Source organism: Carcharhinus amblyrhynchos, chromosome 7 (assembly GCF_965287045.1).
Source record: "Carcharhinus amblyrhynchos chromosome 7, sCarAmb.v2.hapA, whole genome shotgun sequence".
Classification (NCBI taxonomy): domain Eukaryota; kingdom Metazoa; phylum Chordata; class Chondrichthyes; order Carcharhiniformes; family Carcharhinidae; genus Carcharhinus; species Carcharhinus amblyrhynchos.
Genome location: NC_137330.1, coordinates 49,294,697 through 49,312,513, shown reverse-complemented (window position 1 = coordinate 49,312,513; position 17,817 = coordinate 49,294,697). Strand labels below are relative to the sequence as shown.

The 17,817-nt window shown below is 42.6% G+C and overlaps 1 protein-coding gene across 4 annotated transcripts in view; it reads right to left on the bottom strand.

The window, feature by feature from the left end:
* The window catches only part of otofa (otoferlin a), a 335,468-nt gene that overhangs the window by 19,960 nt on the left and 297,691 nt on the right, over nt 1-17,817 (bottom strand). For 3 of the 4 annotated variants that reach the window (XM_080193269.1, XM_080193267.1, XM_080193268.1), the window contains exons 42-44: nt 15,229-15,363; nt 10,689-10,777; nt 2,414-2,512 (exon numbers count right to left, since the gene is read on the bottom strand). In XM_080193269.1, coding sequence (XP_080049395.1) covers nt 2,414-2,512; nt 10,689-10,777; nt 15,229-15,363 — 323 coding nt within the window. Of the gene's footprint in view, nt 1-2,413; nt 2,513-10,688; nt 10,778-15,228; nt 15,372-17,817 lie in introns of all 4 variants that reach the window. The other variant, XM_080193270.1, reaches the window with a different exon arrangement.

Genomic DNA, 17,817 nt, shown 5'->3' with positions numbered 1-17,817 from the left:
TTAGTATGTAAAAATCCAACAGACTAACACTGAAATGCAATGATGCTGCCACTGATATAAATGAACCAGACTTATGGATTGGCGTTTATATCAAATTAGCTAACATCCCTCTTGAATCATCAATCTTTAAAGCTGCTAGTTTATTTTTTCTATAGGTTTTCAAGTAATGTGCAGTCTGCTTTTGTGCTCTAGTCCACTGGTTTGAGTTAGGTAAGTACCAATCTTTTAAGTTTCAACGTCTGTTCATGCCAGTGCTGTATTCATCATTTTTTTGTACATTGTAATTTATCTCCGAAATGATTATGAATGAAGGCATTTTCACTTAAGTTACAAGGGGATCTGTATCAATTGAAAATGTCTGATAACAATCTTCCAACATGAGACAAAATATAATCAAATGCCCATCAAGGGCAGGATATTAATCAGAAGGCCAATCTAGACTTGTGGAGTTCTATAGTTATAGACTCAATGATCCAGAAAATAATACATAAAGCATACTATTGGAGCACTAATTGAAATTAATTTATACTCAGCTCATTCAGCATCTTCTATATAAGTTGATGCTTGCTGTACAAGTCAGATAGTGAATTGAAAGATATAGTGAGGAGAGATTTTGAAATTAAACCACATTTGAAAATTGTGGAAGGCTACACTGAGAATAATTAATCATTCTTCTCCAATGTTAATTTCCAGATGTGAGTCGGCATATACAAAGACATTCTATTTTAGGAAACCTATAATATAAAAAATTAAAGTACAAGAGTAAATGTAATAACATGAATAGAAAGCTGACAGGAATCAGAAAGACTGATGAAAGGTTGGAAATATTGTACATCAGGGCTCAGTACTAGATCCCCTTTTCTTCATTGAGCACAATACTAACATTTAATGAGGACACAAAACTAGTGTGTGTCATAAACAATGGAATGGACCATAAAATTATCATATGAGAATTTGTAGAATGGGCAGATTGATGATGGAGGAATTTAATGGAAAATATGCTGTAATGCATTTTGGCAAGCAAAACAAAGAATGGAATAAACACAGAGGAGAGACGTGGAACTGCAAATGCAACTTGTTGAAGCCAATGACATTTTAGGTTTTATAAATGAGGAACTCAAACTACAGAGTCTGCCCAGAGTTAGATTACTGTGTAGTTTAGAACTCATTAGAGAGCCAACATTGTAACCTTGGGCCATATACAGCACCAGCATAATACCAGAAACGAACCGCTCTTTTTATGAGGAGACACTTGAAATGCTGGGGATTATTGGATTACAGGAAATTTAATGGGAGTGAGAATTTATTTTAAATTATGAATAGTTTTAATAAAAAGGATCAGGTAAGGCTATTTCCTTTGCTTGCATGGGGGCACGGCAGGGGGACGGTATGTGGTTAATGACATGAAGTCATCAATTTAAAATTGTCACCACACAGAGCAAGAGGAATCTAACTGAGAGGATTATTGCAGCATGAATGTAAGGTATCAACACAATAAAAACCATCCAGCAATTTCATTTTGTACTTTAATCAGGGAAACAGTTTGAAAGTTCACATTTAATGTGCATAATGTATCATTAAATGCAGTCTCTGTGTAGCAAATAATCCTTTTGTGTATTTATTTTTGTAAGTAGTTGAGAGACCCCTTATCTTTTAAGATAAATATTTAAAATAGTGGATGATATGGAGCTATGGGTACAAAGAAAAAGAGTGACTTTGTTTTACAGTATTCTAACAGTGCTGAGACAAATATAGTGAACTTAATGGCCTTCTTCTATACCAAAATCTTCTATAATTCTAAGGAAATTTAGAAAATTACCCACGGATTTTCATCACTCTCAGAAGTCTAAATACATAGGAGAGATCCACGAATGTTATCTGCAGCTTTAATGAGCCAACTAATGTTTCTTGTGGACATTTTTTCACATTTTATGTTCTTGGGTCGATTTTGCATCAAATCTGAATTCCACTTCTAACTCAAAAGCAAGAATTATTTGGATTGTTGCTGGGTGTTACAAGAATGAAAAAAGGGCTATTTCATAATTTTTCTTCATGCAGGATATTGCATTGTACTTTAAGCAAATTTTGAAAGCAACCAAAAGTATGTTTGGTGTGGATTTGAAATGCAGTTAAATGCAATTGCTAATGGCTATGTTACAGGAATGTATGGTGAGATATGAATGATTGCTCAGCATTGAGGGGAATGAGCCGTGCAATGGTATCATTACCCCCTGACATAGATGTCTGACATCTTCTCTCCTGTCATGAAAGCATCATCTTCAAGAACAACGTCATCAGTGTTCCAAATAATAACACGCAGTTCATAACTGGTTAACAACAAAAGCAACAAACAAAGAGGAATTAGAAAACGAAAGCACTTCACGACCAACACAGGTCACACAGTTGTACATACCCCTTGACAAAAATGTCACTAGATTTCTCTCCAGTGAAGTAATCATCGTCTTCCAAGATAACCTCATCTGTATTCCAAACTATCACTCTAAGCTCATATCTGGCAAGGAGGAAGGAAGACAAGGTGAGATGCTGATGCACAAATAAAACTGAATGCATAACACACCTGTTGCATCCTCTCTTTCAGGGTTAACTTTGCACATGTAATAGCGATTCCATTGTTAAAATTATTGGTGGGTTTCTTGCAGGGATGTAACCAAAGGAACAAAGAAAAACACTCAGAATTGATAAGGGTGTGCTGCAAAAACATTGTCAAATTGTCTCTGAACTCAAGTGTACTCTCTATTGATTGGCTGTAATCATTATCTTACTGTACTTTCTTTCTTGAGCCTTACAATGAAAAAAAACTTCAAGCATGGAAGTGTAGGAAGCAGACAATAACAATAACATTAATCAATTGTTTCACTGGTTTTTTTTCAGGTACGTTATATTAAAGCGTCAACATTTGACTTTAATGCTTCAGGTACTTTGTTGTCTTGCAGTTACTGGAACAAACCAATCAATACATAGGAAAGTTGAATCCCCAGTCTAGGTTTATTGAACAGGTTGTGGGTAAGCCTTTGATACAGGAAGTCATATTTAAAGCAAAAAACTACAATTCAAGAATTAGAGAGCAGAGATTATCCATACTCTTGAAAAATAGTCTTGGCTCTATTCCAACTCCTGGAAAGTTAAAATATTTTAGTATTTTTATGCCTTTTTTTGTTAAAATGAAATGTGAATAAATATGTTCTTGCCGCAACTGTAAATCAAACCTTAGAGAAGTAATTGGTGGAGCTACAGATTGAAAATTCCTCCTATAAAGCATATTAATAACAATTGAGTGTGACACTGGTTTAATATGGATTGATACCAGCATCCAGATACTGAACATTCAAATATCACAAATTCCCTTGAACTTTGATTGCTGGGATCCTTTAGTCAATGATTATCCATTCTTGAGGTGGAGTTCAACTTCACTCTCTAAAAATGCAAAGTGGAATCTTAACCAACTCAGTGTGTAAGGATTGATACTGGGGACATTGAATACTCGTCGAAAGTTATCAATCTTATTGGAGAACAAGCATTTTCCTAGTTTCTGGAAAGTCAATATGTAAAACACATTATAGAAATCCACATTAAATTGTATGTTATAATGAATTAGAAATCATTTCATTCCTCTCTAATAGCTGCAACAGGAGGCTTATCTGCATTCTGGCATATCCTTCATCCTCCATTCCTTAAGGTAAGGTAGCACACCAACACGATCGTTCTCTAAGTTCACGTGCTTATGATTCCATCAAGCAAAACTAGTTCCAGAAACACAGCTAATATTTTGCTGTAGATTTAGGTCCACATTTCTCATGCAGTCTTCCGAGCCAGGCTTCCTCAAACATTCAGAATTCCTGTCCAAGTGTCCTTCCTTTGTAGTGCAATAGCATCAAGGAAGCCAAGACGCACTTCCATTTTGTGGCACTGGCTGCCATATTCTGACAAGTCTAAAGCCACTTAGTCAAGCAATGGAGAGAAAGGAAGCATGTAAATAAATAGATGAGTGGGTAGGATGCAAGGGAAGTGGGTGAGGAGGTAAAGTGGATCCGAGGGTTTGTGGTGCAGTGGGAAGGAAGAAGGGGTTAGGCATGGAGTCAGGTTGGTGTATCAAGGTGCTAGTAAGGGGTTCAGGTTGTAATCGAGGGATAGTCGGACTGTCAGGATGGTAATTAAGTAGTTGTGGAGTCATCAGAGATCAAGGGTGGTAGTGGGGTCGGCAGGTGTAGTCAGGTCAGACAGGCTGTTGAGGGGTGGGGTAGATGTGTTTGGGGAGTAGTTGGGGGCATAATGGCAGTTGAGTCATGAGGGTACGTGAGTTGCACGGGTACAAAGAACAAAGAACAACACAGCACAGGAAACAGGCCCTTCGGCCCTACAAGCCCATGCCACCCATTTTAACACTCAGTGAGTGCCTCATTCCAATCCTGCTTCTACCTACAACTTTTGTCTACGTCTCAGGGACTCCACAATAAAGGGGTACAAATTTAGAGAATTATATGTGCGCCAGATTAAGGGAGCTCCAATTTAGGGACAATTTATTAACACCAATCAGCCTAAAAGCACATTTTTGGTGTGTGGGAGGAAACCAGAGCACCCGGAGAAAACCCACGCAAGCACGGGGAGAATGTGCAAACTCCCACAGACACCGACCCAAGTCGGAGATCTGACCTGGGTCCCTGTAACTGCACAGCAAACAGTGATAGTCACTGAGCTGTCGCGTTGCCCACCAATTGGTCCAGTTTAAGCGTACACTAACGACGTGAAGCACTAGGCAACTCTCGAAGCAACATCCAAGAGCATCCCTCGCACGACCCACCACGTGTATGCCCCTTGTTGGCCAACAAGGTTGACCAAATCGCCTGTGGATGTAAAAAAGAGACATCAATAAACATACAACCACCTTTACAGACATTCACGGAAGATCCCCAGTAGCTCCAACGTAAGAGACAGGTGAGCCATAAAATATGTTGGATGGCCCATAGGAATCTATTGATTCTCAGGAACATCTTGAGGCTTTTGATCCTTAACTAGAACATTCTTTTGTATCCCTCCATCTCTAGTCTGCTCATGTGCCTATCTAGGTAAGCCTTAAACAAATCTAGCGTGCCTGCCTCCACCACCCTACTTGGCAGTGTATTCCAGGCCCTCACAACCCTGTGTGAAAAACCTCCCACTAACATCTGAATTACACCTCGCCCCTCTCACCTTAAGCCCGTGACCCCTCGTGAGTTTCACATCCAACCTGGGAAAAAGCTTCCCAATGTTCACTCTATCTATACCCTTCATAATCTTATACACCTCTATTACTTCTCCCTCATTCTCCGTCTTTCCAGGGAGAACAACCCCAATTTTCCCAATCTCTCCACGTAGCTAAGACCCTCCATACCAGGCAGCATCCTGGTAAACCTCCACTGCACTCTCTCCAAGACCTCCACGTCCTTCCGGTAGTGCGATGACCAGAACTGGACGCAGTACTCCAAATGTGGTCTAACCAACGTGCTATACAACTGCAACATTAGACATCAGCTTTTATACTCTATACCCCTTCCTATAAAGGCAAGCATACCATATGCCTTTTTCACCACCTTCTCCACCTGTACTGCCACCTTCAAGGACTTGTGAACTTGCACACCTAGGTCCCTCTGTGTTTCTATACTCTTAATGGTTCTACCATTTATTGTATAACTCCCCCCTACATTATTTCTTCCGAAATGCATCACCTTGCATTTATCTGGATTAGATTCTATCTGCCATTTCACCGCCCAATTTACCAGCCTATCTATATCCTGCTGTATTGTCTGACACTGTTCATCACTATCAGCAAGTCCAGCCATCTTCATGTCATCCGCAAACTTGCTGATCACACCAGTTACTCCCTCTTCAAAATCATATGTATGTATCACAAATAGCAGAGGTCCCAGTACGGAGCCCTGCGGAACACCACTAGTCACAGACCTCCAGCTAGAAAAAGACCCTTCTACTGCTAGCCTCTGTCTCCTGTTGCCAAGCCAGTTCTCAACCCATCTAGCCACCTGTCCTTGTATACCATGAGCCTTAACCTTTTTCACCAACCTGCCACGAGGGACTTTGTCAAATGCCTTACTGAAATCCATGCAGACGACACCCACGGCTCGTCCTACGTCAATCGTTTTTGTCACCACAAAAAATTCTACCAGATTTGTAAGGCACGACCTCCCCTTTACAAAGCCATGTTGCCTGTCACTAATCAGATTGCTATGTTCTAAATGCGTACACATCCTATCTCTAAGAATCCTCTCTAACAACTTCCCTACCACTGATGTCAAGCTCACCAGCCTATAATTACCCGGGTAGTCAGAAGGTGAGGGGTAGTTGTGCAGTGGGATGGCAGTCAGATGATTTGAGTGTGGCCAGGGATTGTGGGGGTAGTTGGGTGACTGTGTGTCTACTTGGGGTCCATTGGGGAGTTGGAAGAGGTGGTGAGGTTGGGGGTGGGGGGATTGAGTGGGCATGGTGTGCTCAGTAGTATTGTTACCCGGGAGTTAGAACTGGTTTTAACTCTATTTAACTTTTCTTGGAGAAAACTTTTCTTGGTAACTGAGTCAAAATTATCCAAAGTCTCCAACCTTAATGAGCAAAGTGAATAGACTATTATCATATATTGCAAGGGCAATAAAATACAAGAGTAAGGAGGGTAAGCTTCAGTTGCAGGACATTGGTGGGACCACAACTGGAATACTGTGTATAGTATTTAAGGGAAGTTGTAAAGGCATTGACAGTTGTTCAGAAAAAGTTTATTAAACTAATGTCTTGGAAGGACAAGATGTCTTATGAGGGAAGGATGGACAGGCTAGATTTGTATCTGCTGGAGTTTAAAAGAGTAACAGGCAACTTCATTGAAACATATATGATCTTGAAGGGATTTGACAGGGTGGACATGGAAAGGATATTTCTTCTTATGGGAGAATCTAGAACTTGGTCCATTGTTTAAAAAATGAGGAACCCCCCCGACAGCAGCGGGACCAGAACATTATGTCGCGGCAAACAGTGTTCCACCTTCTGCCATGAAAAACATGCCATGGAGATGCCAGAAAATCTCCCCTTATGTGTGAAATGCATGTGCAATGACTGACTAGTAGAACAAACAGTAGTTAATAAAATAGTTCTCCAGGAAAAGTTAAATAGGATTAAAACCAATTCTAACCCCTGGTAACTAAACTACTGAGCACCCCCCTCTTCACCCTCCCCCAACTCCCCAGTGGACCACAACTAGACAACACTGCAATGACTGATCAGTAGAACAAACAGTTGTTAACGTGCGAGAATAGTGGGTAACTTGGGTAACTAACGGTCATACAGGATTCTGCATACATGTTTTTGCTTACTAGAAAAAGGGGCATATTTGTTTTTTTGTTCAACTTAAAAAGGGGATGTTTAGGTTTGGAAAATGCAGTTTTACTCAGTGTACTACCTAGATTGCCATAGTGGTGTGACTCTGCCATGAGAAAAGTGATAGTAGGCTGCCATTTCTACTCCGTTCAATAAAGCCTCTCACTGAGACAAGCCACTGACGAAGACTCCTTATACTTGAAATACAGCTTATGGGTTCCCAGAGAGAATTGTGTCTGACAAAAGACAGCAGTTTTGTTCAGAAGAGTTTATAAAGTTCATGAGAATGAATTGGGTAAAACAGACTTGGGTGACACTCTATCATCCTGTTTCCAATGAAGCAGCAGAGTGCATCGCACAAATTATTGTGTGTTCTTGCCAAACAAATGCTAGGTACAAATTGGAAAAAAAAAAATGGCCTGTGATCTTTGAATCACAAACAGGTGATATTTTTGTTTATTTATCATGACACACCTCATAATACTATTGGTGGAACAACATTGTTTCTTAGAAGGCATCTGGGAATAAGGTTTTCATTGATGGAGCCACATTTAACACAGTCAGTAAATCAAAGGGTGGCATGGTGGTACAGTGGTTAGCACTGCTGCCTCACAGTGCCAGGGACCTGGTTTGATTTCCTGGCTTGGGTCACTGTCTGTGAGGATTTTGCACATTCTCCTCATGTCTGTGTGGGTTTCCTCCAGGTGCTCCGGTTTCCTCCCATAGTCCAAAAACGTGCAGGTGAATTGGCCAAGCTAAATTGCTTCTTAGTATCAGAGGGACTAACTAGTGTAATGCATAGGGTTATAGGGAAAGGGCCTGGTTGGGATTGTGGTTGGTGCAGACTCGATGGGCCAAATGGCCTCATTCTGCACTGTAGGATTCTATGATTCTAGGACAACAAATCAGGCAGAATGAGAGTCATGATGGGATAGAGTGAGATTGAACTGAAGGTGAAAGAACATCATTAAGCAGGTGAAGTTGTTACCAGGAAGAGTTATGAAAGCATTTGAGCTTTAGATGTTTGGTAGTGGAAAGGTTAGGTTGGTACATATATATCATTGTTTACCTTCAAAAGGTGCATGAGGAAGAGGGAGTTGGAAAGAATCGAACTAATCTGACGAATTGGGTAGTTGGATATGTGGAGAGTATCAATAGTTACTCCAACACAAATCGTGCCTGAACCTGTTCAAATCCAAGTCATTATTGGATAGACATGAAGTGGAAATTTTAAGTGAAGGTCAAGAGTAAAATCAGTCACTGGTGGAGAAAACTTCTGCTCAGATTCAGAATCAGATAGATCTAGATTCTGAACTCAGAGTGCCAGAAAATCTGGAGTGAAAAAGTAGCTGTACATCTGGAGCCTGACACTCAGACAAATAGAACATAGAACATAGAACATAGAACATTACAGCGCAGAACAGGCCCTTCGGCCCACGATGTTGCGCCGACCAGTTACAAAAACAATGACCCACTAGCCTATACCAATCCCTTTTCGTCCATAAACCTATCCAGAGATCTCTTAAACGCCCCCAAACTAGACGCATTTACAACTGCAGCAGGCAGGGCATTCCAATCCCTCACCACCCGCTGGGTAAAGAACCTACCCCTGACATCCGTCCTGTAGCTACCCCCCCTTAATTTAAAGCCATGCCCCCTCGTGCTAGCTTTCTCCATCCGAGGAAAAAGGCTATCACTATCCACCCTATCTAAACCTCTAATCATCTTATATGTTTTAATAAGATCCCCTCTTAGCCGCCTTCTTTCCAACGAAAACAACCCTAAATCCCTCAGTCTCTCCTCATAGGACCTCCCCACCATACCAGGCAACATCCTAGTAAACCTCCTCTGCACCCTCTCCAACGCCTCCACATCCTTCTTGTAATGCGGGGACCAGAACTGCACACAGTACTCCAAGTGCGGCCGCACTAGAGTAGTGTACAGTTGCAACATTACACTGCGACTCCTAAATTCAATCCCCCTACCAATAAACGCCAAGACACCGTACGCCTTCTTAACAACCTTATCTACTTGATTCCCAACTTTCAGGGATCTATGTACACACACACCTAGATCCCTCTGTTCATCCACACTATTCAAAGTCCTCCCGTTAGCCCTGTACTCGACACATCTGTTGCTCCTACCAAAGTGAATTACCTCACACTTCTCCGCATTAAATTCCATCCGCCACCTCTCGGCCCAGCTCTGCAACCTATCTAAGTCTCCCTGAAGACTATGACACCCTTCCTCACAATCTACCACACCTCCAATTTTGGTGTCATCAGCAAATTTACTAATCCACCCAACTATACCCTCATCCAGATCATTAATAAAAATTACAAACAACAGTGGCCCCAAAACAGATCCCTGAGGCACACCACTCGTAACTGTACTCCATGATGAATATTTACCATCCACCACCACCCTCTGTCTCCTATCTGATAGCCAATTCCTGATCCAACTTCCTAGATTACCCACAATCCCATACATCTGCATTTTCTGCAGAAGCCTACCATGGTGAACCTTATCGAACGCCTTACTAAAATCCATGTATACCACGTCAACTGCCTTGCCCCCATCCACCTCTTTGGTCACCTTCTCAAAAAATATTGGGAAAGTTCTGCCCATTTTGGATTTGATTTGGATTCAAACCAGGATTTGAGAAATTAAGAGCTAGTAGTAGTCAGGATGACACTAGCTACCAAAAGAAATGTTGTCATTTGATAAACTAATTATACAATATCCAAATGAAAGAGATGGGAATGTTTGTTTCAACAGAAAAAGCTAACTGGATGAAACCTACCCCATTTTAAAGCACTTGGTTACAATCGTCTTTGGAACATAAAAAAAATTGTGTTGTGCTGAGGATGCTTTCTTCCTCCTGTGATTATTGGATTTGCTTTCTCTGGGGAGGAAATAACCTATGAACATATACTATATTGTCTACGGTGTTGCTTCTACTCCTGGATTCTCTTACTCACTTCTCTCAAATGGAAGAAAGATACATTTAGAATCAGATTCTCAGGAATTAAAGAATGCTGTGAACGATTAGAGATTAAAATAAGCAAAAACATCTGCTGCTTGAATTGATCCTCGAGTGTAATGCACCGAGCAGCTGTTACAATATATTGATATCTCTTGACTTCCTTTTCAACTAACGTTTAGGCATTCCTGGAGATAAATGTGTTAGTTAATGCAGAAACAACAAAAGAAGATATTATAAATGTACATTGAATCAGTAAAATATGCATAAAAGAGCAGCTGTGTGGAGTTAAATTTGTTATATTGTACACTCCTAAATAATGAGAATACTTTACTTCTTTGGTTTCCGTGGTGATATGTCAATTGGAGCTCCTGGAGCAGGCATGTCCTTTGGAAACATGTCAACGAACAATTCAATGCGACCCTGAAAATTGTGCAGAAAGGGAATTCCAAATTAATTATCTTTAAATCATCTGTCTGACTGCAAAATTGTCCATAAAATCTCCAGTGTTGGGATTGGCTGTCCTGCATTTGAAAAATGGGGTCCCTGGGAGTGGAAGTCTAAGCTTTTCTTGGGCGGTTTGGTTGAGTACTCCTACTTTTCCTGACAAGTTAAAATGCCTTATTTTAGTAAGGCCTTTGATAAGGTTCCCCATGGTAGGCTCCTGGAAAAGATAAGGAGTTGTGGGATAGATGGAAATTTGGCCGATTGGATAAGTAACTGGCTGTCTCATAGAAGGCAGAGGGTGGTGGTGGAGGAAAAATTTTCAGACTGGAGGCCAGTTACCAGCGGTGTACCACAGGGATCAGTGCTGGGTCCTCTGCTTTTTGTGATTTTTATCAATGACTTGGAAGAGGGGGCTGAAGGGTGGGTCAGTAAATTTGCTGTTGACACCAAGATTGGTGGAGTAGTGGCTGAGGTGGATGGCTCTTGTGGGCTGCAAAGAGACATTGATAGAATGCAGAGCTGGGTCGAAAAGTGGCAGATGGAGTTTAACCCTGATAAGTGCGAGGTGATTCATTTTGGTAGGACAAACTTGAATGCGGATTACAGGGTCAATGGCAGGGGTCTGAGGAATGTAGAGGAACAGAGAGATTGTGGGGTTCATATTCACAGATCCCTGAAGGATAGAGCCGTGAAGAAGGCTTATAATGTGTTAGCGTTTATTAACAGGGGGTTTGAGTTTAAGAGCCGTGGGGTTTTACTGCAACTATACCGGACCTTGGTGAGACCACATTTGGAATATTGTGTGCAGTTCTGGTCACCTCATTATAAGAAGGATGTGGAAGCATTGGGGAGAGTGCAAAGGAGATTTACCAGGATGCTGCCTGGTTTGGAGGGTAGGTCTTATGAGGAAAGGTTGGAGGGAGCTGGGGCTTTTTTCTTTAGAGCGGAGGAGGATTAGAGGCAACTGACTAGAGGTTAATAAGATGATGAGGGGGATAGATAGAGTGGATGTGCAGAAACTATTTCCTCGGGTGAATGTAGCTGTTACTAGGGGCATAACTATAAGGTTCATGGTGGGAGATATAGGAGGGATGTCCAAGGTAGATTCTTCACTCAGAGTGGTTGGGATGTGGAATACACTGCCTGGTATGACAGTGGAGTCAGACACTTTAGGAACTTTCAAGCGGTTATTGGATAGGCACATGGAGCACACCAGAATGATAGGGAGTGGGATAGCTTGATCTTGGCTTTGGACATAGCTCGGCACAACAGTGAGGGCCGAAGGGTCTGTACTGTGCTGTACTGTTCTATGTTTCTATTAGCTGTTTGGATCTGTTAGGGCTCAAGCTCCTCTGCCCATTATTTTTCACACCACAGGAAAGCTACAGTGGCTTCTCTGTTCAGCTCAGGAGTAAGAATTGTAGAATTAATTCATGGGCATCGCCGGCTGGGCCAGTATTAATTGCTCATTTCTAGTTGCCCTTGCTCAGAGGGCATTTGAGAGTCAATCACAATGCTGTGATCCTGAAGTCACATGTAGGCCAGACCAGGTAAGGATGGCAGATTCCCTTCCCTAAAGGACACTAGTGAGCCAGATGAGTTTTTCCGAAAATCGGCAATGGTTTCATGGTCATCAGTAGATTCTTAATTCCAGATACTTCGTGTTGAATTCAAATTCCACTATCTGACGTGATGGGATTCAATCCTGGGTTCCCCAGAACACTAGCTGAGTTTCTGGATTAATAATCTAGTGATAATACCACTAGGCCATCGCCTCTCATACATGGTAGCGAAGGGATCCCCCAGCTTAGTGCTGCTGCCAGCTTTGTAGAGCAGCTGAACCTCTGTGCAGAGAAAGTCAGCAGGTGAGAGATCAATTAGGACAACTCATGGTAGAAAATTTAACAGATCCAAACAATTTGCTGGTGACGTTCTTAAACTACTGAAATGTCCAATTTTTTTATTCCATTACCTTCTCTGACTTCAGCCGGACCCCACCATGTTCACATGATGTAATTCATTGGGCCCGATTTTACCATTTTCATTCTAAGTGCCGATTCTGGGCGTAATACAGATCCGACTTAGAAATCCGCTTTCAGGCGCCTCCATACACTCTCAGCCATCTCCAGTCCGATGTGTGCTGCACATGCGCGGTTAGAAAAAAAATTGAAAAAGCGCGCCCATATCAGATCACTCTCGAGCAGCTGAAAGCGGAGTGAGTGGCCCGGGAGTGAAAAGCAGGAATGAAGGTGTAACTCGGGAGGAGGGAAGCAGGTAAGTTGTTTTGGAGGGGGTGCAGATGGATCCCTGGTTGAGGGGGGGGGGGGGGGGGGGGGTGGACAGAGGGGTCCGTTGCCACTCTGCGGGTGATTAGTTGGGGGGGGGGAGGGGGGCAGGGGTGGCGATTGGTCTGGGTAGTGGGGGGATGGATAAGGGGGGGGCAGTGATGTGTGTGGGTAGTGGGGGGGGGGGGGCAGGTGAATAAAGGACACACACACACACACACACACACACACACACCACTGCCTCCCTTATCCAACCCCCACTACCCAGACCGATCATCACCCTTGCCCCCCTCTCCCCCCACCGATCGCACACAGTGTGGCAGCGGACCCCCCTGCCCCCCCACTAGAGATCCATCTGACCTGCCTCCTCCTCCTCCCCCCGCAAACAGACAACGATCCGACCTCACCCCCCTCCTCCCCCCCTCCAATGACCTGATCTGCCTCCACCCCCATCCCCTCCACAGATCTGAGTCAGAGAGCCGTTGGAATCACTGAACGTGCTCTTCAGAGGCTGGAGCACCCGATTCAGACTTTTATTCAGCAGGTCCCTGAAAGTGTGGTTCTGGATTGGTAAACGTGGTGGTAAAGGGGGAAATGCTGATAGAGTTGGGAGGGCAGTTAATTAATTCAATTTAAATGCATGCAAATGCATTTAAATCGTCATTGCGCCCGATTTGGGCATGGAACGGATCCCTGCCATTCGTGGGTCTCAGTAATGTGGTGATCTGCTCAGACTCGGTACAGATTGCGATAAAGACCGCGCACCTGACTTTAGCATGATTTCGTGCTCGAAAACGGGCGCAAATCGTTGGTAAAATCAGGCTCATTGTCTGCGTCCAGAATCAAACAACCTTGATTATTTATTTTTTGATAATTGCGTGTTAGGATGCCTTTCATCCTCATATCTTTTGGAATTATGTTGACAGTACAATGAGAACCGGCATTTTGAAAGTATTCAAATTTATTGGTTCATTGTTTATCAATGCAGATTACTCCTCAGTTAAAGGCTCCCCCCAACCTCGAACATTGCCTGGATGACAGTCACATCAAAATGTACAAACCTAACTGATGTTACATGGGCGATTCATCATGATTGTGACTGTTATCTGGCAATGTTTGTTCTTTCAATTCAATGAAACACTGGCTCAACTGATGAACTATTCTCAGATTAGGATGCTACTACAGAGGTCAGCATTTGCCGTGATTCTCCCATCCCGCTGAGCTAATTTTTTAGCACAGTGGGCTGGGAGAATCTCACAGCGGGTGATGCTCAGGATTCGCGAATGTGTTCTCTCTCCGATAGCGTCTCCCATTGCCAGATTTTCGGTGGCGTCTGCTTTGCGCCTGAAATTGGCTGACAGGAAGTAATTTCAATACTTATTTAAATATATTTTAAATGTGATTAGCGGGCCTGGGACTGAAGTCCCCAGGCTTGCTCGTCTCCAGTTTTCATGCGAATTAGTCCAGATTTCACACGAATTCGAAACTTAGAATTTTTTTTGAGAGAATTCTGGCCTTTGTAACAAGGCAAAGTTGGATCACTTAATATACAGAACAAACTGTTATTATCAGGCCTGGTTTAATAAAAAATACTATTCAACAGGTTATAAATTGACCTTTATATACAGGCTATCCTATTATTAGTAGTTTGTTCTTTCTAAATGAACGTGAACAAAGCACTGCTGCTTTGTTCTTTAGTCTGACAGTTGTAGTGATAGTTCTATGGCGTTATTGTGGACATTAATTCACAATATCAATTTGCATCAATCATAGATGCTGCTCAGGGATTTCTCTGAAAGCAATCTGACCTAATGCATAGAGAGCAACTGAATTTCATGCTAGGTTTAGATTCCCGAATGACTGAACTAAAATTAGTCTTAAATAGGAATTAAACTTCGCTACATTATCCATGGTCCAGATGGAGAGCCTGTTGACAGTATGTAACTGAAATTTGAATGTATGCTGTTCACAATTTTCCAACCCATTCTGATTAGAAAATTGTAGTCTGTGGCCCTCCAATTTTTGAAACACATTCTTGATAGACAAGGTCCCTGCTAATTATCATCTTATTATTATCCACACTTATTATCTCAGCCAATTTTTTTTTCCCCCAACACCTTCTTCATGCTTTGTTTTCTGTACCTGCTCGATGCCTGGTTTGTCAGGGTTTAGCAGAGGCCTGGTTTCCACATGTTCAGGAACCAACTTGCAGCCAACTCGTGGCACATCCTTCCAGTGATGTAGAACAATCAGGGACAAATGTTCGTCAGTCTCTTTCTTTATGCCTAATTAGGAGAAATGAAAAAGATCAGTCAAATTAGACTGACTACATTTCCAAATGTTAGTCGTGAATATTTTCCAGGATGAAGTTGCAATGATGGTGACGAGTCTCAGCTGTCTGCCACACATATTAGGATAATTAAACATACATTGAACTATTTGGAAAAAAATAATAAAGTTTCCAGAATGAAAACATTTTTATGTGTACAAAACAGAAAAGAGCTCCAGAAACTCCACACCCTTCCATGCTTATGTTTACACCATTATTTCAAAATAATCTATATTGTAACTAGAAGTAAAATAACACACTAATGGGATAGCAAATTAAAATTAATACTTGGATTTCCGGAATGCATTTGATAAGGTGCCACATCAAAGATTATTGCGGAAAATAAAAGTTCATAGTGCAGCATATCAGTGTGGATAAAACATTGGTGAGCTGGCAGGAATAAAGAGCATGTATCAATAGGTGTGTGTCTGACTGGCAGGATGTTACAACTAGTGATCTCTGATGGGGCCTGAACTTTTTATAATTTACATCATGACTTAGATGAAGGAAGTGAAGGCATGGTAGCCAAATTTGCAGATAACACAAAGATAGATAGGAAAGTATGTTGTGAAGCAGATGCAAAAAGGTTGCAGACAGATACAGATAATTTAAGTGAGTGGGCAAAGATTTGGCAGATGGAATATAATCTGGGAAAATGTGAAGTTGTTCATTTTGGCAGGAAGAATAATGAAGCAGAGCAAAGAGCTGCAGAATTCCGAAGTGCAGAGGTGCAGGTAATATTCTGGTATAGGAAGCAATTAAAAAGGTTAATGGAATGCCAGCCTTTATTATGAGAGGAATTGAACATAAATGTAAGGATGTTATACTTCAGTTATACAGAGCATTGCTGAGACCACAGGGGTGCTTCTCCCAAAAGTGCAGAATTGGCGGTAAAACTGTTCTAAATCCCATCTGATCTGACAGTTCAGCTTCTCACCTGAATCTCTGCCTCTGTGCACTACAGAGGGCCCAGATGGGAATCTCATTAAAAACCCAAGGGGAGGGGCCTCCTCGTACTGGAGTCTGACAGTTCTGGAACTCTGTGCATTAAGAAGTCTCATAACACCAGGTTCAAGTCCAATCAGTTTATTTGATAGTAAACCCACAAGCTTTCGGAAACACTGTTCCTTCATCAGGTGTGTGGAAGGTTCTGATCAGAGAAGGGCGTATGAAGTCACACACAGTTTACAGAATACTGATTAGAATGCAAGTCTTTACAGCTAACCTGCTATTCAAGACTTAAAGGTGCAGACACTGTGAGTGGAGTCAATATATATCTCTTTAACCCATGCTTAAAACTATCTCGACTCACATTGTCCGCATCTTTAAGACTTGAATAGCAGGTTAGCTGTAAAGACTCACATTCTAATCAGTATTCTGTAAACTGTGTGTGCCTTTATATGCCCTTCTCTGATCAGAACTTTCCATACACCTGACAAAGGAACACAGTTTCCGAAAGCTTGTGGGTTTACTATGAAGTAAACTAGTTGGACTTTAACCTGGTGTTGTGAGACTTCTTACTGTGTTTACCCCAGTCCAATGCCGGCATCTCCACATCATGACTCTGCGCATGCACAGTGGCTCCGATCTGTAAGACTCTCCATTTGCTGGCCAGCCCAATTGGGACCCCAACAGTGCTGTCTCTCCAGACCCTTCCCATGGGTTGATCGCAGCTCCCACAACAATTCCCAGGCCAGCTTGTTCCCCTGATCCCATTGTCCCAGAGTGCCCCGATGCCCAGGTCCCACTCCCCAGCAGTGGTGATTTCCCCCCCGCCCCCCAGTCCCCCTCACCCTGGCAGACTCCCTGGGGTCAGATCCATCACACCCCCACCACCCCCTTTAGTCTGCCCTAATCGCTGCCCTGCCTCCGTCCCAGACTGATCCCTATGTAGAGTGGCAGGACCCCTACACCCCCACCAATCGCACCTAGGCCCTGCCTATAATAGGCCTTACCCCCTTGGCACTGCCTGATGCCTGATGGGCAGTGCCAAGGTGCCCCCTGGGGATAGGCACTTTGCCCTTTGGGCAATTGCCACCTGACCCTCCTGGGGGGCCCCAATTGCCCCCCTTCATTCTGGTGGGGTCTCTCACTAGCTCCCTGAATGTGCGGAGCTAGACTGAACCCTGCTAGAATGAACAACTCCTGGCGGGGGTCAGAGATTCAATCAAGATCCGAAAGGTCCCAATAATTAACCAAAATATGTATTTAAAATAGATTAAAAACCGATTTATATTTCGTACCTGCTTTCCAGCTGGTTTCTAGTGTGGTCTGGCTGGCAACTGTTTGCCGGCTCTGGGAGATGCGCGTATGTTCCCAGCACATATGCAAACCCCAGTTCAAAGCCGCAGACACACATCTCCTGGTCGGATCTGCCAGAAAAGTGACGGGCTGCAAAGGGA